Here is a 23,249-nt window from a genome sequence, read left to right on the forward strand (position 1 = left end):
AAGGGCGTACCCTTAGGTGACTTTGCTACTGTGGCCCTTTCTGTTATAGGAGCCACCTGAAGCTAAGATTTCATCACATTCACATCAATTCCAGTTTCAGTGAGCAGACTCAAGAGGCTTCTTGTATACTAGCATACCATGCATGCTGGTACTTCAAGGAGATGCCAAATTTATAGAAGATACAATACTGATTACTGATCTCAATTTTTCTGATTTCACAGAGTTGTTTGGAGTCTCAAATAAGGTAATTTTTGCCATTGCAAACTTTCAAGGGCTGTATGTGAGTTATCATCACCATCCTTAGGGTTATTGGTTCTTGGAAGAGTAGTCTGCAAAAATGGCCCTAAATCTTGCGGATTGATGGGAGTTGGATTCCATAACCTCTAAGAGCCCTTCCAGCTCTAATTCTGAGCCTGTGAGCATGATGCAATGCCTGGGTCTGAGTACTAACTCTGACACTAATTAGACTTTGAGAAAGCCACTTAAATTCCCTGATGCCATTTCTGTATATAAAATTGGAATTTGAACTTGTACTGCCTATCTTACAGGATTCTCGTAAGGAAAATGTTGATCATATTGAACTTTATAACCACAACTGTTCATATAAGCGAGTTACCGCTGCTACCTGGTCCCAGTTTCCTGTGGGCATTCCTGTCCAGGGTATATAAATGGAGGCTCCATATCCTCTCCGAACGACTTACACAAGCTTACTAGGTAATAAGAAATTACATTTGTCTAACACTTTATGAATATGAAGTTACTGTTACTTTATCCTCCCCGTTACTACCTTGTGAAATATTTTATCCCCATTTTACAGATGAGGAAACAGGCCCTAAGAAAGTAAGCAGCTTGCCCCAAAGTCACAAAGTAAAGTGAGAGCCCAGGACACGCGGGGAGACTCGTCTAGGCGGGAGGTGGAGCTCCCTGTAACCCGCTGTGGCTGAGCACCCAGGGGGGACCAGCTCCTTCCCCACCGTTGCGGGGCTTCCCGGTGCAGACAGCGGGTTCAGACAGTTTGCAGGGCCTTTCTTCCAAGAGGAGGGGGAGCCTGGTCTTGATCTTAATTGGCGGGAGTGGGGTGGAGGGGGGAGTGACGCGCACACCTTTCTGCTACCACAGACCCCGCACTGACTGTCCCGCTGTCCAGTCATGCACAGGACGCTGGACCGGAGAAAAGGCTCGGAGAGCAGCCACTGCACGGAGAAGGGGCCCCAGCTCACACTAGACAAGGCCTCAGCTCCCGCGGGCCTCGGTTTGCGAGGACAAGACGCCTAGGCCTTTGCCCCGGGGGGTCGCGAGGAGGCCGCCCAGCCTGGCTCGGTAACTCTCAGGGGCGCCTCTCAGAAAGTACTTCTTGTCCTCCTCCTTCTCTCGCAGGTCCTCACGTCCAAGCCTTCTTCGACTCTCCTCCCCCCGTCTCCCGGCCCCTCCCCTTCCCATGCTGCAGCCCCCCAGTTTCCCCCGCCCCCTTCCTCCTCGGCTCTTCTCTCCTTTGTTGCCCGGGCTTGTTTCTAACTTGAGAAGGTCTTCCGGCCTCGCCGCCAGGTCACGTGCGTTGGTGACAGCCTCTCCCCAGGCGGCCCTGCGGCTCTCTCTCTCATCATTGGCCGCCGGGCCCGGGGGGCGGCACCGAGGGCGGAGCCGGGGGCGGTGCGGCCCATCAGCTGTTCCGTGCTCTCTACAACAACAAAAGGACCCGAGGCGGCGGCTCCGCAGCTACGGGCACAGCGGGAGCGGTGGCGCTGGTGCTGGGAGGGAGGACGAGGACACGGAGCAGGACGCCGCTCGCTCCCCTCGCCGGGCCCCCCGCAGCTACCTCAGCCGCCCAGGGGCGTTCCGAGCCGTGCCGCCTTAGCGCCTTAGTCCCCAGCTGCAGTTTCTGAGGCCAGCGTGAGTGTCCGGGCGCGGGAGGGGAGTGGGTGCAGAGGGCGCCCCGCCGGCTCACGGGTTCTCCTCCTGGTTCAAACCTGGCAGCTGGCGGGAGGAGGCTGCCCCCAGCCGCCCGGCTCCCCCAACCTTCCCTCGGCCGCGCCCGCATCGCTCTTTATGGACTTCGTTGTCTTTTCACTTCCTCTTCCCGGGCCGCTGGGGTCAAGCCCAGCTACCTCAAGCCTCAGAAGACCCTTCGGCTGCTGTTGCCCCGAGAGCGCGGCGTGGGGGGCCGAAGCGGGGGCGCAGGGCGATAGCCCGGGCTGGGGGCTGCCCCAGGAACCGCTGGAACCGAGTGCGCGGCGGGTGTCCGGTTACTCCCTCCTCCCCCTCTGGGTGGCCTGTTTTCTCTGCCTTGATGGGCTGGACCTTTTTCTCCGCCTCCTCCTTGGGCTCTCCTCATCTCCTGCACCTCCTTCTCAGGCTGGCTGTCGGGGCACCTCAACCAAGACCCAGCTCCTCCCCCGGGCCCCCTCCCCCCCTCATCTCCGCCTCCCGGCTTCCTTCAAGTCCCAGCTACAATGCACCTTCTGCGGGAAGCTTCCCCCAAGCCTTGACTACACTGCCTTCTTCTGTTGATCATTTCCCTGTTTATTCTGTCTGTAGTGGTGCATAAATAGTTGTTTGCATTTACTTTCCCTCCTAATGGATTGTGAGTTCTCGAGGGCCGGGACTGCCTTTTAAAGGCTTTTCTTTGTATCCCCAGCGCTTAGCACAGTGTCTGGAACATGGTAATTATTTAATAAATGCTTTTTGACGGACTTCCCCTGCGGAGAAGAAGCGGGGCTCTACCCCAGCTCCTCCGGACTGGGCAGCCTGGCCTGAAGTCATGGCATCCTCTGCTTCTATCGGCACTGTTTTCATCTTTTTTCCCACTGACATTATTATGTCACGCAAATCAATAAGCATTTGTTAAGCACATACTATGTGCCAGGCTCTGTGCTAAGCGCTCGGGATACAGAGAGAGCGAAAGTCGGTCGTGTACACTTCGTAAGCCCTCGATATTTTTTATTTGCTTTCTTTTGGCTCCTCCCAATAGACTGATTACTTCTCAGGATACTCTTGAGTTGGCTGCCCAGTCCGTTGGTCCATTCTTTATCCATAACAATCTTAAGGCACTTAAACCTCACCAAACCTTAGTGTCCTCATCTCTAAAATAAGATAATATCTCACAAAATGTGAGGAAAATAATGTGTCAACCTTAAACTAGTATATGTTCATTTTTTGCAATAAGCTCGTGGAGGTGATCCTAGAGCAAAAACTTGGCAGGATCGGTATGGCCTTGGTGACAGACATCAATCATTCTGTTTGCCCAAGGACTAGCCTAGTGTTTCTCTCTAGGTTGACTGATCACTTTCCGCCCAAACAGTATTAAGAGCTTTCTGCTTAGAGGAGCTCCTTGCCTCAGGGAAGTTCTCAGAGATCATGCGGAACTGCATGGAGTATTACTGCTTTTGTATAACTCAGCTAGTTGCTAGTGCTGTCCTGATGCACTGCTTTTCATTTAAAAAACAAGATAAGTTGTTAGTGTTAAATTAGTCCTCGTGTTTACTTTCTGTATTGAAGATTTGAGGCTGGGAATAGTAGTGAAGAGATTAAGGAAAAAGGCCCTTAACTGTCATCTCTAGGGAGTTAACAGTTGTTGTCCACTCTAGTTCTTCTGTATTTTGAGTAGTTTTGAGGGAGAAAGGGGTGAAAACTGATCTTTCATGTTTAACATTTTATTCCTACTTAAATGTCCTGTGATTTAGTGTGCATTGTATATAGCCTATCCCCAATAATAGCTTTTTTTGCTTCACAGAAAACCTGTAAATAGGTTCAAGTATGACCTTGTTTGAGGAAAATGTGGCTTAGAGAAATTCAGTAATTTGCCCAATTGCTTTTTATACTTTCTGCCATTTTAATGGATCTTAGAGATGATGAAGTTCAGCCTTTTCATTTTGCAGGTGAAGAGACTTTGTCTACTGTTAGAGCTAATTTGTAAGGAGCTTAGACCGTACAGGTCACCTGACTGACTATTCACTTCTCTTCCAGACTGCATTAAAAAATAAAACTAAATGGTCTTTAAATATTTGATTAATGAAGGGCCATAACTCATTGCTTTGGGCCACTAAAATTATTTGTTTGGTTCTACTGCCCATACACCAGAAGAGAAGATAAGTTCACAATCCTTCGGAGCCTATAGTGTAATCTTCTGGAAAAGAAATGTTTTGAACCCAAGTCTTAAGCTAATGTTATTCATGTGACTGGTTTATCTCCTAACCCCTCTTCCTTTTTTGTTTGTTTTTAATGCGTTGTCTTTCTCATTCTTCCCTAAGGAGTGACCTAACTATGAAAACTCAAGGTTAATGGGTGGGAATTATCACTTAAATGCTATCTTTTTGTATTGTCTTTCATCCTTCTGGGTAACTGTAAGCCTGGGTGAAGTCTCAGGGGAATAACCTCAGTTTAAAGTCTGGCTGAACCCGGGAAGCAAAACAGAATGGAAAATACAATTTTTTTTTTTTACCATACAGTTGACTTCTCTGAAGGTAGTTCAAATTAGCTTTTAAATTACTAGGATCAGCATGACCATTTTCTTCCACAGCTAAAATGCTTCATTATTTCATTATTTTCGCGGAATGGGGACTCCTGCCACTTAGACGAATAAAACTCCTTGCTTTAGTTGAGTTCAGAGAGGCTTACTTCCCAAGACCGTCTGACGACCCTTTGAAGATGAATTGAAAGTCTTGTCTGGATATATACCTGAAACCCTTCTAGTGTTCAAGGGTCTGTCAGCTGGAACTCTAAATGACTCAGCTGAGGCATGAGAATAAGACTTAAATGGAAGCTGTAAAAATCATGGTTTAAGTAGCTGACAGAAATAAAGGATATGAAGAGAAAAAGGGTAGATGAATACTTTAGCCTGGTAGTCTGAAAGCTAAACCAAGCAGTGACTGTGTACACACAGATTGAAAACTTTGATCAGTAAAGGTTTGTGATTTTTTTTTTTAGGTTTGTTTTTTGGAGCCGCCTACTGGCAGCTGAAGTGCAATTGAAAAAAAAAACTGATCCAAGTGAAACTAGTGGGTTGTAAAAAGTAACTCTAATTGAGCCTACATAGTATCTTAGGCTTAAATTCTGGGACACCAAACAAAATATTAAAAGCTCCTCTTTGTCCACTTTAGTTATAAAATAAATCACAAGGGGAAAAGAGTTTTTACATAAGTTTACCTTGATTCATTCAAAAGTGTTTTAGAGGCATTAAGTGGCATAGTTATAGTCATATAGCAAGTGGGTCTTTTCCACTGTAGAGCCATAATCTTTACACTATACCAAATCTGAACAGGACAAGGCAGAATTCCTTTGTTTTGTAAATTTAATCCCAGAAATATAGACTTGCTCCATTGCTAGCTGTTCTTTTTAGTCATGTTACGTATAATCCAAAATCTACTAGTTCAAATGTAATTTGTAATTCCTTTTATTCTACTAGTTGAGAAGAGCTGATACCATTTCTTGTAATTCTGCTTCATTTCCAAGGTTATGTTTTTAAATTTGTTAATTTGTGGTTTAACAGCAGGGATCCATTTCTATTTGAGTTTAGCAGGTAAGGTAGATGGTGAAGTGGATAGAGTGCTGGGCTTAGTCAGGAAGACCTGAGTATAAATCTGGCTAGCTATGTGACCCTGGGCAAGTCACTTAATCCTGTTTGCCTCATTTTCCTCATCTGTTGGAGAAGAAAATGGCAAACCACTCTAGTATCTTTGCAAAGAAAATGCCAAATGGGTTCACAAAGAGGCAGATATGACTGAAAATGACTAAACAATTTTTAAATTTTATCTTTTTAGTCATGTAGGTTAGTCTGGGAATACTGGTTTAATTTGAGGTAATATCCAATATAGCAAAAATAACTGGTAAATGTGCAGAATCAGTGAATGCATGGTGAGCTCATGAAAACACCTCCCTTGTGAAATGAATACATGTTATCTGAAGTACTAGGCCGTATCAGTTTTTTTCTAGAGCCAGACCATTTAGCTGCAGGGCTTTTTAATAGCAATAATAGATAACATTTGAATAGTACTTGCTATATGGCAGGCGCTGTGCTAAGATGTTACAAAGACTATCTCATTTGACCTAACCTAATTTATCCAAAGAGTATTCTGCTTAGGGGTGACAGAATGGCAATGGAAGGACAATGACAATACTTATGTTAAATCATAAGGTTTAATAGGTAAAACATTTCTCAATTACATTTTAATCTGGTTCAGGCCACACTTGGGAGTTCTGTGGGTCATGAGTTTGACACTTAGATGTTCAAAGATCCCTTCTAGCTCTAAACAGATGATCTTCTGAAAGCCTGCCATTCTTAAGTTTTTTTCTTTTGATAACCATTTTTCCTACTAGTCTCTTATTGCTGACTACTCCTGACTCCTCTTTTTCTCTTTCTAGTCCCTCATCCCCACCCCTACACAATCAGTTGCTAGCAGTAACTTCAGTTGGTCTCACCAACTCACCCAAGATTTCTCCCATCAGACTATGCATTTCCACTCTTAAGTCCAGGCTGAGTAACCTTCCAGTTGATCATTATTCAGTCATGTCCCACTCACTGTGACTTCACTGACCAACTGTCCATGGGGTTTTCTTGGCAGAGATACTAGAATAGTTGGCAGTTGCCTTCTCCAGGTTTTTTTTTTGTTTGGTTTTTTTTAATTGCAATCAGAGGATAAGTAAATTGCCCGGGGTCACACTGCTAGCAAGTATCTGAGGCCAGATTTGGACTCATGAAGATGAGTCTTCCTGAGTTCAGGTCCACTCTGACTGTCCATTGCATCACCTAGTTGCCCCTGGTTCTACTCTAATTGGTGAGTCCTGACCATTTGTTTAGGAGGAGCCCATCTCATGCTAACTTTATTCAGGTACAACCTATTCTGTGGACTCAACTGCCCTGCCAATCTCCTTACCCCTCCATGGTTACCAATCATCCAGTTTACCTTAATGTCTTCTTGCCCCCCTCCCCCATTACAAAGTAAGTCTCTTAACAGTACAGAGTCTGTTTGCATCCCCTGTGCTTAATATAAGTAGTTCCAATTCCAATTATCTAAATCCCTTTACAGTCTTCAGCCTATCTTGTATGTCTTCTGCTATATTTCATTTGACTCTTCTTTGTCCAGCCCATATCTTGAGGCCCATCTCTGGTGCTGATTCTGACCACACTTTCTTGCTTATCTATCAAATGAAAGTGAATTTTTTGAAAGTTCCCAATTTCTTACCACTTTACACCTTTTATTTGCACTTACATGTTTCTTGATCATATTGTCTGCTTTTTTTTCATATGTCCTTTCCTTTCTACTAGATTATGGACTTGTTTTGAACAAGTCTGTGCCATGTCTTGGTGCCTCAGTTTCCACAACAGTGTCTTTCATGCTGTAGGCATTTAGTGAATCTTGAAGACCTGTAGAATCCAGGCTGAGTATCCTTGCCCAACTGAATCCCATGGTTGGACCAAACTGGCTTTTATCTTTCCTGTGTATTTTATAATATCAATCTGTATTTTAAAAAAAATTTCGTATTAGTTATGTTGTAGAATTAGAACCAATGGGAGAAATCATGAGAAAGGAAAAAAAAAAAGAGCAAATAGTATGCTTCCATCTGCATTCAGACTCCATAGTTCTTTTTCTGGATGTGGTTAGCATTTTCCATCGTGAGTCTTTTGGGGTTGTAAGGATCTAATCCTTACAATGCTAAGAAGAGCTAAGTCTGTCAAACATCACACAGTGTTGCTGTTACTATGTACAGTGTTCTCCTGGTTCTGCTCACTTCACTCAGCATCAGTTCACTCAAGTCTTTCCAGGTCTTTTTGAAATCTGCTTGCTCATTTCTTACAGAACAATACTATTGAATTACATTCAATTATATTCATATACATTATATACATTCATGTACATTACACATATACATCAGATATACAATTCAATATTCACATTCAGCCATTCCCCAGTTGATGGGCACACTCTGAATTTCTGATTCTTGGCTACCACAAAAAGAGCTGCTATAAATATTTTTTCATGTGGGTCCTTTACCCATTTTTATGATCTTTTTGGGATACAGCCCTAGTAGTGGTTCAGTCTGCATACTATACGTTAGGCACTGTGTATAGTATCTGGTTGCCTTAGAATCAAGAAGTCTTAAAAACAATGGATTTTAGAGATGAATAAAAACTTTATAGATCTAGTCGAAAATCTTTATTTTTAGAGGTAAGGAAATGAAGTTCTAGAAGAGAAAAATGGCATCCAATAATAATCAATATTGCTAGGTCAGAAGTTTGCTGCTATTAAATACAATTTGTGAATAAATAATGTTGAGAATTGAATAGGCTCCCCATTAAGTGGATTAAGGAGGTCAAAAAGGCTTGGGCACCTCTTTCTGGAATTGTGTTTTTAAAAGGTTTTGAAAGAATATCTGGTTGCAGAGCAATGAGTGTTCCCAGCGTAAAATAGTTTCCACTAAATAAGCATCATAGAAAAGCTGACAAAGTCAACTGCTTTTGGGCCACACCCTTGTTCCTTATAGTAGGAAAATTTACCAGGAGGCCGGGAAGCCACTATAACCAGCAGTTTTTTCCTGGGCAGGATTTCCTGTCCTGTAACTGAGACAATACTGAGCCTATTTGGGGCCTCATCCCCAGGCTTTTTCTCTGAAGCAGTTTGCCAGAAGAGTAAAATAATAATAATAGCTAGCATTTCTTGTTTTATCCTCATAACAACCTTAGAAGGTAGGTGCTATTATTCCCAATTTATAGATGAGAAAACTGAGGCAAGCTGTCAGTAAACTTTTATTAAGTGTCTACTCTGCCCAAGTGCACTGGTGATACAAAAAGAAGCAAAAGAAAGTCCCTGTCCTCAAGAAGCCTCATAGTCTAATGGGGGACATAGCAAGCAAACATATTTATAACCCAGCTATATATTCAAAAAGTAGGAAATAAAACAGAAGACTTTAGAACTAAAAGGAGTTGAGAAAAGCTTCCTGTAGAAGCTAGGATTTTAGCGGAGACTTAAAGGAAGCCTGGGAAGCCAGTCACACACCAGAATCAATCTGAGGAGGGATTTGAACCCAGGTGCTCCTGACTCCAACAATCACTTATCCATTTGTGTCCCTAGGACCTAGCCTGGAATCTTTAAAGTAGTGTTGGCACTTACTGTTAAATTAATTGAATGCAGCAGGCATTGGAATGATTTTTGGAAGCAATGTGCCAAATAGTTCCACCTAAGTTGAATTTAGTATACAGGACACTTATAGAAGAGGGTAGTTTGAAATGTATTACTTTAGAGAATTGCATTTTACTCTTATCTAGTAATGAAAAAAATGCATGAACATGATTGTTTTCTGTATGAACTTATTTTTTAATCCAAAATTTATTGTTGTTGAGTCGTTTTCAGTCATGTTTGACTTTCTGTGACCCCATCTGGGGTTTTCTTGGCAAAGATACTGGAATGGTTTGCCATTTCCTTCTCCAGCTCATTTTACAGATGAGAAAATTCAGGCAACCAGGTTCAAGTTGACTTGCCCAGGGTTCCTGTAGGTGTTTGAAGCCGTATTTGAACTCAGATCCTCCTGACTCTTAAGGCCTGCACTCTATCAACTGTACCACCTAACAGCCCGATCCAAAATTAACTTCTTCATAAATCTGAGTGCTATTAACAGAATGGCTGTGCTGGATGATGTTGAATCCTAATTTTGCATAAATAAAATGAACATTTTGTATCTAGCTTTGGTCTTTTCAGTTCAATACCTGTAGTAACCCCTCAGTGACTATAGAACCACTCTACCTGCACTGTGCCATCAGTGGGGCTATGCTTACAAGTATGTATTGGGGCAGTCAGAACTCTGGCTGTGGCTTTGGTTGATCATGTAGAACTGTATTGGCCACTACAGCAAATACAGTATAGGAAAGAAGTCATTTTCCCCCCAATCCATGGAAGAGCATTTGGCTAGTGCCCTAGAAATAATGGGAAGACACGAGACTAGAGGGTTATAAATAAGTCCATTTAGCAATAATTATTCTTTTTCTATTTCAGCTGAGGATAATGATTCTTCGCACTCCATACTTTATTTAAATAAGAATTTTTGCACTTTAATTTCCTGTCTGTGCCATTGGGCTAATTGAAGACAGTGTTTTGAAATCACAGCTACAGAACCAGCCAAAGTCTCCTTCTTGCCTTAACAATGTTCCAGAGATTGAATAGTATGTTTGTGGGTGAAATCAAGAACTCCAATAGCAAAGAACCAGAATTTAGTGAAAAAGAAGATGATGAATGGATTCTTGTTGACTTTATAGGTAAGAGATCTTCAGTATGTAATCATTATGAGAAATGGTAAATATTCTCAGTTTGTGCATAGATAAATCAGTAACCATGAGGTATTACAAGTCTAAAATGTAAATACACAATAATTTGTTGGAAAAATAACACATAGTATTTTCTGCCAGGGGACCAATTTGACTTTGACTTACAAGACCTTAAAAAACTGACAAAATTAGAGCTAGCTATTGGAAATCCACTTTGATAATGAATGTAATGAATGCTTTCATTTTTTGTTTTTCTGGCAACTTATATTTGCTTAAAAAAAACCCAGCACAAAAAAAATCAATAAGCCGTTAGGCACTCAGTAAGTCATAGTTGATAACCATTTCTCTGACTTGAAGGGATAACCAACCAAACCTTTGTTAGGAAAATAGAGGCATGTGAACATAATGTGTGATGTTAATAACATTTTCCCTTTTTTTCCATATGCCCTATGAATTTGATTATTTAAATAATCAACATGACATCCATTTCCACTATGGAACTGTTCAACATCCTGTTCAATTTGGAATACAACCTAGACACAAATTTTTCAACAGAAGTAGAAGAGGAAGACATCAGTGAAGAATCGCCTACTGAACATCCTCCAGTTTTTTCCTGTTTACCAACTTCCCTGGAATGTTTAGCTGATACTAGTGAATCTTGCTTCGTCCAATTTGAGGCCTGTCCTATGGAGGAGAGCTGGTTTATTACCCCTCCCCCATGCTTTACTGCAGGTGGATTAACCACTATCAAGGTGGAAACCAGTCCTTTAGAAAACCTTCTAATTGAACATCCCAGCATGTCTGTTTATAATTCCTCCAGAAATCTTAATGAGGGCAGCTGTGAGACTGATGAATTTCATAATTCAAACAGTCCTAGGTAAGTTGTAAGTAACTTTACATGATCCATATGCAATACAAATAATTCTCTTTAACTGTAGTACAAAGTCTAATTTGAGATGGAAAGATTAACATTTCAAAGAAAAGATTTATTGAAAGGATGTACATGTTAGCATAATTATGATAGGGTGCTCTGTTTTAGGTTTTTTAATCACGTGACCATAATCTTTGTATTAAACTAAAAATCATCTAGAAATAATATTAAAATAAAACAATTGAATTGTAGTTGACCTCGGTCTGAGGTTGTAGGTAGCATTACTAGAATTCCCCCCTCCACCCCATCAATGTTATAGAGTGTTCTTAAGTTAGACTTTACATAATTCAAATAGGAATCACTGTTATTTACTCCCAAATGGTGACCAGCTAACCTGGATATGCTGGGATTTGAGTTTTGGATACAGCCTTGTATTTATAGAGATTGCAATTGGACCAAAATTATTTTGCCAAAGCATTTCTTTGCTATCAACATCTTAACTCACATTAATATAGCATGTCAGAAATCACAAAATGCTTTATATCTGCATAGATTTATAGTCTTATGAGGTGAGCTTGGCAGGGCAGTTATCCCTAGTTAAAGAGCCACTTATTTTAGATTATGGAGAGCCAGATTCCTAGGGCTTCAGTCTATCTAAACTACTTAATCCAAAACATTTAAGTTTATAAACAAATTGAAACATTGTTTCATTCAGACTAGAACAGTTTGGGGAGGAGGGAATAAGATGTTTGGTTACTTTCATTGCTTTGTTAATTAAAGCAGTTTCTTTTAAAATGTTGAAACCACATGTGATTTCTCTGTTAGGAGAGTAGTAAAGGATAAAAACCTGGTTAGACATTATTAATACATAAATGACAGAAAGTTGTCCAGTTTTGCACTTTAAAGACCCCTTAAATATCTTTTAAAATATGTCACCCAGTTAGTGTTTTATGAACGAGCTTTGCATTTCATTTTTTTTAAAGTTTTGAATTGTAGGCACCTCCCGGCTTACACTCAAACAGGCCTTGCACCCAACACTTGGGAGGTCTCATGCTTCCTTCTTGCTGTCTACCTGACCAACCTCCCCCCAACCCCCTGCCACCCCGACCTTTACTGGCTCTTACCTGAGCCTGCTTGGGAACCCTCTGGTTCTCCTCTTACCCCAGACCTGGTCTGATTCTAGGCCTGGAGGTGGTGAAGGGGAAGTAGAGGGAGGAAAAACTTCAAACCCAGCAGCCATCCCTCTCTCAGACTTCCTTCTGACTGCAGTGTCCTAGTAAGGGAAAAACCCTGATTGGAGGATGGCAGTGGAAAGGTAAGCACTAAGCCAAGCCCGTGGGCCTTAGGAAGGGAACAAATGAGGGGAGGGGGGTGGGGGTGGGAGCTGGGGTGTCTGGGGTTGAGAAGTTAATGAATGTTAAACACGCAGTATTTTACACTGAAGAACACCCCCCACCCCCATACACACACAAAACCTTACAGTTAGGTATTTAAATAACTGACTTAGACATTTTCAGATTCTTAAAGATCCATCTATCCTAGTATGTGTGCTAGGTGTCATTTTTAAACAAGTAGATAGGCTATTTTGATCCATTCTAGCTGTGTTACTGATTAGTCTCTTTTAGTGATATTGCTATAGAACATTTTACTATTTCATCATTGAACTGAAGGGACTGTATAATGCTGTGAATTAATGACTCTTGAGTCAGTGTTCACACCTGATTGCTTTTAAGCCCTACAGGTTTATTTGTGATTAATTATGTTCTGCCACAATCTTAATTAGTTTTAAGTATATAAATTTGAGTAAATCAGTTCTAAACAAAGAAAATTTGACCAAAATCATACACTAAAGTTAAACTAGCATTAGAAATCTCACCATTTGACATTGTAGGGCCAGGAAAAGCTGTTTAAGGCTCAGTATTTCATCACCTTGTGAGCCATGCTACATTTTAAAGTCTCCTAGTAGAATTTGTAAAAATCTTTTTTACATTTTAAAAAGTATTGATTTTATAACTTAGAATTGACAAAAGTGGAAGCATCTTTATTTTCTATTGGCTCTGCTGTATTTGATTATGAATTCTGCTATTTAGAAAAATCCATATAGTCAGATATTTAAGCCATTCAGCAAATCTTGAGCCTCTATTTTTGATGATCATATTTTTCCTAAACATACAAAACCGAATTTAAACAGATGAGTGAAAATAGCCATGTAAATTTGGCTGTGTAGACATGATCCTCTTCTGTAGTATGTATTGGGAATCACAGATTTCACATTCTTGTTATAAATACAGTTCAGATCAATACTATTTGATCTTCAATACAGAAAGCATAGTGCTGCTGTTTGTGCTATCATATTTAACATTTCTGCTAACATAGTAGCTTGGGTTACATAATCTATTCCAGATCATCATCAGATTTATCATTTTATTCTAAACTAAAAATTATTTGACCAGTAATTTTTTGTATACCTGGGAAAATATTCGTAAGAATCACATGGACAGTTATTATTTGTATGTAACATTGGTCAAATCATATACCCGCCCCCCCCCACCAGTGTTCAATTCTAAAGGCTTTTTACAGCATTGTTAACCAATAGCAGATGTTAGTTCTTCTCCTGAGGGGTGTTCTATACTATGAAAATATATAGCTGCTTTGTCAGTGAATCTCATGTATGGAAATTTTAGCTAAATCTTACCCCAAAGACTAAAACAGTATTTGCTGCACAAAGACTAATACAATGCTAACTAATACTTAGGAGTACAGAAGGGTAAATTTTCAAATTTAACTAAAAAGTAAGATGAATTTCCAAATAACTGATAAGATTTAATTAATAACATTCTGTTTATGAACATCTGACATGTTTTTGCTATTTCAGAATGGAAGTACGGAATGAAGTGGGGCAACATGTTCACTGCTATGTTACAGCTCTTGCTGCTCATTCAACTTTCCTTGAACAAACCAAGAGCTTTCGTCCTACCCAGTGGATAAAGGAACATGGTGAAAGACATTCTCTGAATAGAAATAGCCTCCGTCGCCAAAATCTTACCAGGGATTGCCACTCTCGGCAAATCAAGCACAATGGATGGGTTGTTCACCAGCCTTGCCAGCGTCAGTACAATTACTGAGGATTCCAAGTCTTAATCATATCAGTTTGTTGGTATATTGCTCTTGGTTTTATGTGTGAGAGTGTGGGTGAGTGTGATGTGCATACATGCACTCAAGTAACAAAGGTGTGTATTTGCAGGTTGACTGATGATCAATCATTTAAATAGAATCGTTTCCTTAGATAACTTTTTTTAAAATTACATTCTGTGTATCACACAATGCCTTGCTCTTAAGAGTTAACTTTTTCAGAATGTTTTAGAAACATCAGTATGATTGCAGTGTTTAGTATTTTGGGAATGTCTTTGACTCAACTAAGTTATGTGAGTTGGCATTTTAAAGAAATTTCTTACTGAGTGATGGAATAGTCAGGTTTCAGCTGAATTCCTTTCCTTTTTTCATTAATCAAAAGTTTGAGTAAACAAAATTTCTCAGGGTCAGCCATACACTTTAATGACCAGTACTTGATAATCTTTTCTGTATATAACGAATACTTTTTTTTTACACACTAACAAGCATTAAAAGGCAATGGTTGCCATGGGCATAATGGAATCATGGCTGAACTTTGTATTGAAAAAGAACTTGATATTTTACTATTTCCTCATCATTCTTACAGTTAATTTTGATATGTCAGGTACATTTAGTTCATAGATAGGATTTAGCTATCTTTCTGATTATGACAATGATGTGGTACAAATATTACAGGTTATTGTGGGACAGAAATACCTGTTTCATTTAGTAAAATTAAAAGCAGATCTGTGGTTTATCCTTAGAAGTGTTCACTTATGAAAAGATGCTCATTTGTTCCAGTGTTTTTTGATTACTTAGAGGTCTTCTTTTTCCCTATTGTCTAGTTGCAGAATTACAAAATAGCCATTATTATTATGTAGAAATTAATATAGCCTCTTTACACAGTGAGAAGTACAAGTCTTTATTTCTAGCCTAGGAATAGAATTATTAAATTCTGCTTTTCCACCATTGAGCCTGTTCTGATATATGTAGTGTGCATGGATTGACCTCTGACAAACACTGCTTCCAGACTAAGATTGTCTTGAATGAAGATTAGTAGCAGCTGGGGTTTTCTTTATATGTTTGGTTCTTGCTCTATGGGCTAATTTTTCTGTTTTGGGCAAAATCTTGAACTACTCTATCCTCTGTTTTCCTCATTCAATAGGTGAATAAAAATAACCTACCTCACAGGGGTGTTGTGAGGATTATGAATAAGGTTGAAGTGGAGTTAGATTTCTAGAACTGGACCTTCCATGTAATTCCAAGGGGCTCTCTCTACTGAATCAGTTGTTATTTGGCTGTATTTCTGCCAGGGCTGGGTAGGTAGTTCAAGAGAGCATGGTGCTAATGAAGCCAAGCTCTGGTTTAATTTCTCTTCAGGATAATCATTTAGCTTCACAAAGGAAAAAAAAAACCATGACAGACTACCATTAATCTGTAGCTAGCTTTACTTTTTTAATATTTAGTGATGGCTTTTACTGAGCTATCCACACTACAAATTCTCAGTTCCTTATATGACCAGGGACACATAATTAGAACTCAAAGTCCCATTTCTACTAGCAATAGAAGAGTATCATCATGCTAATAATTTGTCAGTCCTTTTTCCAACTATAGTCCAGCCCTAAATAATAAATGCAGGTTAAAATGCTTTTGAAAGGAAAAGCATTAAATCATGCAGAGTATTGTTTTAAATGGCTCTGTGTGGACTTATGTTGCCAGGAACTATGGGAGCCCCGCCCGCCCCCCCACCCCCCCCCCCCGCCCGCCTCCCCCCCCCCAAGTGTGAAAAGCTGTGTCGAATAGCATAGAGTGATTGTAATTCAAGAGGTCAAATGGTTAGTGTGTTTAGATGCTTAAAATAGATTGTTCTTCCAATAGCACTAAGTGTCATTTTTCAAAACAGGGGATTTTAGTCTGCTTTTCGTGGCTTTCCCCATTATTTATTTATTTTTCCTGATTAGGGGCCAAGTCCACAAAGCTCTGTCAAACTGGGCTAGTATTTTGTTAAATTGCTTGTGTTTACATGGGAGGAGAATGACTTAGAAACTGTTTGCTAATAGGGCAGTACAGTTGGATAACTTGAAAATAATATGGCGTAAAGCTTCTCAGTATTGAGAAGGAAGATTTCGTATACATAGGTTACATGAAGTGCTGGTACCTCGAGCTATAGATCTGACATTCAGTTGTGAGAATTTGCTATGGCCACATGAACAGATTTGTGTATAAAATTACTGTATTTTCTCCCCTTTCTAGAGGGTTTTCATTTCATTCACTTCTATGTTAGCTACTGACCCTTTGTTTGCTTATCAGCTTAGTTTTGTAAGCTTAAAATTCTTTTTTTAAAAACTGGGAATTTTATAGGGTGAGTGTTACCAAGATGTAGTCTGTACTATAAGCATGCTATGGTATTTATGTTGGCATCAAAATTACCCACCTACAACTTAGTTGAAGTTCTTGCTTATTCAAGGTGCAAGGCCAGTAGCCTACTTGGAAATCCGATTGATGCATTTTTCGAAATATGGCCAAAGAGATTAGATTTTAAAGTTTGTTGATAAATGCTAGTGATCTGAAATCACTTATTCAGCCTGTACTCTCTGAAATCACACAAGGAGAAATGTGCCCCTTTTAAAATTTCTTAAGACTTTTTTCCACTGTCTGCAGTTAAGAGTTTTTGTTAATAACACCGTGATACATAAAGATGTTACATTCTTTCATATAGCATTATTACTGCAATATAAATTAAAAATTAACTGTCCATGGTTTCTCTTCCATATGAATGCATTTATAATTCATTTAAAGTTTGGTTTGTTTGGTGTTGTTTTTGCAGTCCAAAAAGTGATAGAATTACAAAATTTCCTACTGTGGGGAATTTTTGTTATTGTCTTTCATTTGATTTGTGTTGCATGCTTTGGTTTACATACTCTTCTGTCATCAACACAATTCTGTCCCAGCCCCTAAACTAACCTCTTCTAGTGGGAGAACAGTAAGTTTGCCATCTGATAAAGCCTTTTATCATTTACTTATTTTATATTTTCAAAGTGGAATCACACTTTTTTTAAAAGTCCTTTTTATTTTCTTAAAAGGAAAAAAGAGCAAAGAAGAGTATAGCCTAAATCCTGATTTCCCTTGAGTTGGAAAAGACAAAAATGAAGGAAGATTAAATCTGTTCACCTCAAATTAGACCACATAAATTATCATTTTAAATAGTGAGATTGAATAATGAAGGGAAAGGAACTTCCAAGTCTTAGGGCTTTTATTTTTACTATAAAGACTGTTTGAGACTGCTCCTTGCACAGGGAGATACTACCAATCTGTTGGGTGTTTTTTATTTGTTTTTATAATGTTATTGCAGTTTTTTAAGGCCTGTTCTTAGTAATTCTTGTAAAACTGGGTCACCAGAATTGAAGGTCTTTTGTCAGCAGTCAAGTTAGGTAAGGTGATTTCATCCCTTTCCAATGTATGTTTAAAATGTTATTTAAATTTTTATATTTAGAAAAATATTCACATTTTTGTGGTGGTGAGCCTTGTCATATACCACAATTTTCTTAAAACTGTTCAAGTTTAAGCAGTTTGAAAACAAGGAAAATTTACGCAGCTAGAAGGACATCTCTGTTTTAATGTCTTTATTTTGGGAGGAAGAAGTTACTTTCAGAAAAGGCAGCTTCCGTTTGAGATGATATATATGGTTGCATGTCATTGGGGATTCTTTTAACGTGTATGTTGTGTTTTTTTGTTTTGGATTTAAATCTAAATGTTGCGCTCCATGTAACAATGATCTTTATTTTTGTCTGGAATTTTAAGGGATTTTTATTTTCTAACTGGATGGCTGTTTACAAACCAAGCCACTAGAGGGGAGGTTGGGCTTTCAGGTCTGGTGTGTGTGTGTGAAGGGTTTCTGCTGACACCTTTGGTTTGTTTTCCCCAGAGGTTCTGGACTTTAACTGTTATCCTTATGTGTTTTATTTAAAGTAAAAGAAGTGGCTTTGGTATTGTTTTAGAAATGTTGTGAACACATTGATTTTTTTTTCCCCCAAGACAATACATTTTATAAGTAGATTAAATAGTATTGTCACTTGGACTATGTGCCTTGTAAATGTGTTTCTATACACAGAAAATTTGAACAACTTGAAAGACTCAAGGACATTCATTTAGGAGAAATACTGTACATCAATCTATGCATAAACGGCAGCTTATTACTTGAGCCACTCACTGTCTAGTTTCTGTTTTTGTAGAAAATTTGATATTGATTGGTTCACAGAGGAATGACTGGTTTTTACAAAACAGACTGAATAATACAATACAGCACTTTGCCAAAAAAACAAGTGTAGCATTGCTTAAACATGTGTACTAACACCAGTTTTTGTATTGGGGGGAGGGGTCTTTGGTGCATTTTGCACTTCTTGAAAGTGTATGGTCTTTACCTGTCAGCAAATAAAATGTCTTTTGCTTCAAAATTATTTGTCCACTTTTTTTATTTTAAAATCTTTTTGTATAGCAATAAAAAATATATAGCATTTCACAAAACATGAATATCAAGTAAATCTCAGATCCAGAGTGGGGTAACCAGTTTGCACAGATGAAGCCTTTACCTGAAAGTGTATATTGTGAATTCCAGAAGAGATAGAAAACAGATGAGGAAGTCTTACATAGCTGCTAGATTTCTCAAACCCAGTACTTCAAAGGTCCTAAGGATACTATTTCTCTGGGTCATAAGATAATTTTCTTGACCATCTTTGCCAAGTGACCGTTCCCTGGTACCTACAACCTGACCCAACATGGACTTTGTATTCTATAGGGAAGTATTAAGGTCTGTCATATGGGAGAAAATGGGCAGACTATAGGAATTATTGAATATTAGCACAGTAAATGTCAAACAAGCCCTCACTCTATCACAGTGCTTCAGTCGCTAATTCTTACTAATTTTCAATAATAGCTTCCATTTTTGTATCACTTCATTTTGCAAAGTACCACACGCTCCCCCAATTTTTTAGCTTTGTTCAGGACTCACTATTCAGTTTTTTTTCTCCTAGTGGGTTAAGCATTTAACCTATGTATATGTTCTACTCTAGAATAAATTGTTTCCTGATCCCTCCCCAGTTCTAACCTTCCCAACTGCAACACTAGGTAACCAGGGACTTCCAATATTCATACTGAGGACCTCCCCAAATCCTGACCACATGATTCTCTGATATTTACCTCCTGCCAAAAAGTCCAACATTATTTGTAATGTTTTAGACCCATAATTCCCCACCTCTTCAAAGAAAGGAGGCGAGGCACATGAAGTCATTTTTCTTTGAGGCCAAACCTAGTCATTACAATTTCATGTTTCAGTTACGTCCAGCTCTTTGCTAAGAAACCCCAAATGGGGTCACAAAGATAACTAGAGTGGTTTGCCATTTCCTTCTCCAACTCATTTTACAGAGAAGGAATTGAGGCAAAGAGGTTTTAATGACTTGCCCGGGGTCACACAGACAAGTAAATGTCTGAGGCCAGATTTGAACTCATGAAGATGAATTTTCCTGATTCCAAGGCCAAGGCATTTTTTAATACTTTAAGAGTTAACCAAAAGAGTGCTTCTCTGATCAGGATGATTTAGAAATATTCTTGCTTGAAAAGGAGGTAGGTAGAGACTTAGAATTCAAGTCAGTTCAATTAAACATTTAAGTGAGTACTTTGGAGTAGACATGGAAAGACAGCAACTAGTCCCTGGCCTTCAGGAGTTTATGGTCATGTAAGTGGATATGACACATATGATCATTAACATACACAACTAATACAAGTTAAAATGTGATACATGCATGGAAGGAATCACACAAGGTAGGAGAGTTGGACAAGAATTGTTTGTAGGTGTATAATCATTTCCACCTGAGGGATCAGGGAAAGTTCTGAGGAGGAGGCAACACCTGAAGTCTCTGAAGAAAGGGGAATGCAGTTCTTTCTAGGTAAAGGGAATGGTGTGCACAGGTATATGGAAAGGGCGGAATGGGATGGGGAATGGCTAATTAGTCCAGTTTGGCTATTGTAGATGAAGAAGCATGAGAAGGGCTGGACAGCAGAGAAGGCAGATTGTGGAAGGTCTTGATACCAGAGATGTCAAAATTGAACCAGATTAACGTGTAATTGGGAAATGTTTTTAACAATAAAGTGTAACATAACAATGTTAATTAGTGGTTTTCTAAGTCAATATAAAGCCCACAGGGATCATTTCTATTTTGAGTGATACCATTGCTGTACAATGGAGATCATTCTCAAGTTTCTGATGCTAATGTTTCTACAAGAATGGAATGGAATGGAAAAGCATTTATTAAGCACTTAGTATATGCCAAGCACTTCTAAGCACTAAGAATACTAATAGAAAATAGAAAAACAATTCCTCAGGGAGCTCACATAGTAATTAAGAGTCAAAATATATTGGAAGGTTTAGCTTCAGGGCAAATAGGAAGGCCCAGTGGACTTTGAAGGAGAACAGCAGTGGAGTGGGGCTTTGGGCTAACTAAGGGATGGGTTGGGGTGGAGCAGGGGTAGGGAAGACTCCATGTAAACTTGAGTAAAATAGGTCTAGCGTACAATTTCAATAGTATTTTTAAATTGGTAAAATGTTTTTATTTGTCAATCGGCAGAAGTCAGTACTCACTGTTCATACTCAGTCCAAACCAACTTCCTTCTCAGCCCCAACAATTCCCACTCCAAAATGTAGGGTAGATGGCCTAATCTTCACAGAGAAGACAGGTCATCCAACATGAACTCCTTTCAGCTCTCCCAAAGCCAAGCCCTCCTTAGCCTAGGCTTTATCACTTACTTGTTCTTCCTTCTCCCTGGTCACAGACACAAAGATATCCCTCTTCTACCTGTTCTCTAGATTCCACCCCCTCTAGCCTCAGTGACCTTGCTTTAGAACTCTTCTGTCATGCCTCTTAAATCTCTTTCCACTGATTAGCTCTTATGTACCTTCAAACATGCTCAGGGGTCCTAATCCTAAAAATCAAAACAATGATGAGAAAAAAAATTTCCCTTGGTCCTATTTTTCCTCCCATTTATCACTAAACTTCTTTCATATTTTATTATTTAATATTTTAGTTTTCAACATTGATTTCCATAAGATTTTGAGTTACAAATTTTCTCCCCATTTCTACCCTCCCCCCACTCCAAGATGGCATATATTCTGATTGCGCCGTAACCCCAGTCAGCCTTCCCTCATCACCCCCTCCCTCCCCCCCTCCCCATCCCCTCTCCCCTTACTTTCTTGTAGGTCGAGATGAATTTCTATACCCCATTGCATGTATATCTTATTTCCCAGTTGCATGCAAAAACGACCTTTTTTTGAGCATCTGCTTTTAGAACTTTGAGTTCCAAATTCTCTCCCCTCTTCCCTCCCCACCCACCCTCCCTAAGAAGGCTAGCAATTCAACATAGGCCACACATGTATCAATATGCAAAACATTTCCACAATAATCATGTTGTCAAAGACTAACTATATTTCCCTCCATCCTATCCTGTCCCCCTTTATTCAATTTTCTCCCTTGACCCTGTCCCTTTTCAAAAGTGTTTGCTTTTGATTATCTCCTCCTCCTATCTGTCCTCCCTTCCATCATCCCCGCCCCTTATCCCCTTTCCCAGCTTTCCTGTGGAGTAAGACACCCAATTGAGTGTGTGTTATTCCCTCCTCAAGTCAGATCCAATGAGAGCAAGATTCACCCATTGCCCCCTCTTTCCTTCCAACAGAACTGCTTTTTCTTGCCACTTTAATGTGAGACAATTCATTCCACTCTATCTCTCCCTTTCTCCCTCTCTCAATACAATCTTTTCTCACCCCTTTATTTTTTAGATATCATCCCTTCATATTCAACTCACCCTCTGTTCTCTGTCCATATATATGTATATTCCCTTCAACTACCCCAGTACTGAGAAAGGTCCCATGAATCACAAACATCATCTTTCCATGTAGGAATGCAAACAAAACTTCAACTTTAGTAAGTCCCCTGTGACCTCTCCTTCCTGTTCACTCCTCCCTGTCTCTCTTGATTCTTGTGTTTGAAAATCAAATTTTCCATTCAGCTCTGGTCCTCTCATTGAAAAAGCCATTTTATTGAAAGTCCATATTTTGCCTTGGAGCATTATACTCAGTCTTGCTGGGTAGGCGACTCTTTGGTTTCAATCCCAGCTCCCCTGACTTCTGGAACATCACATGCCAAGCCCTTCAGTCCCTTAATGTAGAAGCTGCCATATCTTGTGTTATCCTGATTGTGCTTCCACGCTACTCAAATTGTTTCTTTCTAGCTGCCTTCAGTACCCTTTCCATCACCTGGGAACTCTGGAATCTGGTGACAGTATTCCTAGGAGTTTTCTTTTTGGGATCTTTTTCAAGAGGCGATTGGTGGATGCTTTCAATTTCTATTTTACCCTCTGGTTCTAGAATATCAGGGCAGTTTTCCTTGATAATTTCTTGAAGGATGATGTCTATGCTCTATTTTTGATCATGGCTTTCATATAGTCCAATAATTTTTAAATTATCTCTCCTGGATCTATTCTCCAGGTCAATGGTTTTTCCAATGAGATATTTCACATTGTATTCCATTTTTTCATTCCTTTGGTTCTGTTTCATAATATCTTGATTTCTCATAAAGTCATTAGCTTCCACTTGCTCCAATCTAATTTTTAAGGTAGTATTTTTATTATTTATTTATTTAATATATTTCGTTTTCAGCACTGATTTTCACAAGAGTTTGAATTACAAATTTTCTCCCCATTTCTACCCTCCCTTGCACAGTAGTATTTTCTTCAGTGGTGTTTTGGACCTCCCTTTCCATTTGGCTAATTCTGCCTTTCAGGATATTCTTCTCCTCATTGGCTTTTTGGAGCTCTTCTGCCATTTGGGTTAGTGTATTTTTTAAGGTGTTATTTTCTTCAGTATTTTTTTGGGTCTCCTGTAGCAAGTCACTGACTTGTTTTTCATGATTTTCTTGCATTACTCTCATTTCTCTTCCCAATTTTTCCTCTACTTCTCTTACTTGATTT

The 23,249-nt window shown here is 39.5% G+C and overlaps 1 protein-coding gene across 2 annotated transcripts; it reads left to right on the forward strand.

Annotated features, from left to right (window-relative positions):
• Positions 1 to 1,805: 1,805 nt before the first annotated feature.
• TP53INP1 (tumor protein p53 inducible nuclear protein 1) lies at positions 1,806 to 18,688 on the forward strand. 2 transcript variants are annotated; one of them, XM_036734556.1, is made up of 5 exons: positions 1,806 to 1,890; positions 9,984 to 10,243; positions 10,790 to 11,129; positions 12,307 to 12,438; positions 13,999 to 18,688. In XM_036734556.1, exons 2-4 carry the CDS (start codon positions 10,132 to 10,134, stop codon positions 12,398 to 12,400), a joined length of 546 nt encoding a protein of 181 aa, XP_036590451.1. In that variant the 5' UTR covers positions 1,806 to 1,890; positions 9,984 to 10,131; the 3' UTR covers positions 12,401 to 12,438; positions 13,999 to 18,688. The 2 variants fall into 2 exon arrangements, with proteins under 2 accessions (XP_036590451.1, XP_036590444.1); XM_036734549.1 differs by lacking the exon at positions 12,307 to 12,438.
• Positions 18,689 to 23,249: the final 4,561 nt, after the last annotated feature.

The sequence above is a fragment of the Trichosurus vulpecula genome, chromosome 1, assembly GCF_011100635.1.
Source record: "Trichosurus vulpecula isolate mTriVul1 chromosome 1, mTriVul1.pri, whole genome shotgun sequence".
NCBI classification, from domain to species: domain Eukaryota; kingdom Metazoa; phylum Chordata; class Mammalia; order Diprotodontia; family Phalangeridae; genus Trichosurus; species Trichosurus vulpecula.

Coding starts and splice junctions, on each gene's coding strand:
- TP53INP1 (XM_036734549.1), top strand. CDS start 10,132: ATGTTCCAGAGATTGAATAGTATGTTTGTGGGTGAAATCAAGAACTCC. Junction 10,244..10,789: donor GATTCTTGTTGACTTTATAG/GTAAGAGATCTT, acceptor AATACAACCTAG/ACACAAATTTTTCAACAGAA. Junction 11,130..13,998: donor CATAATTCAAACAGTCCTAG/GTAAGTTGTAAG, acceptor TTGCTATTTCAG/AATGGAAGTACGGAATGAAG.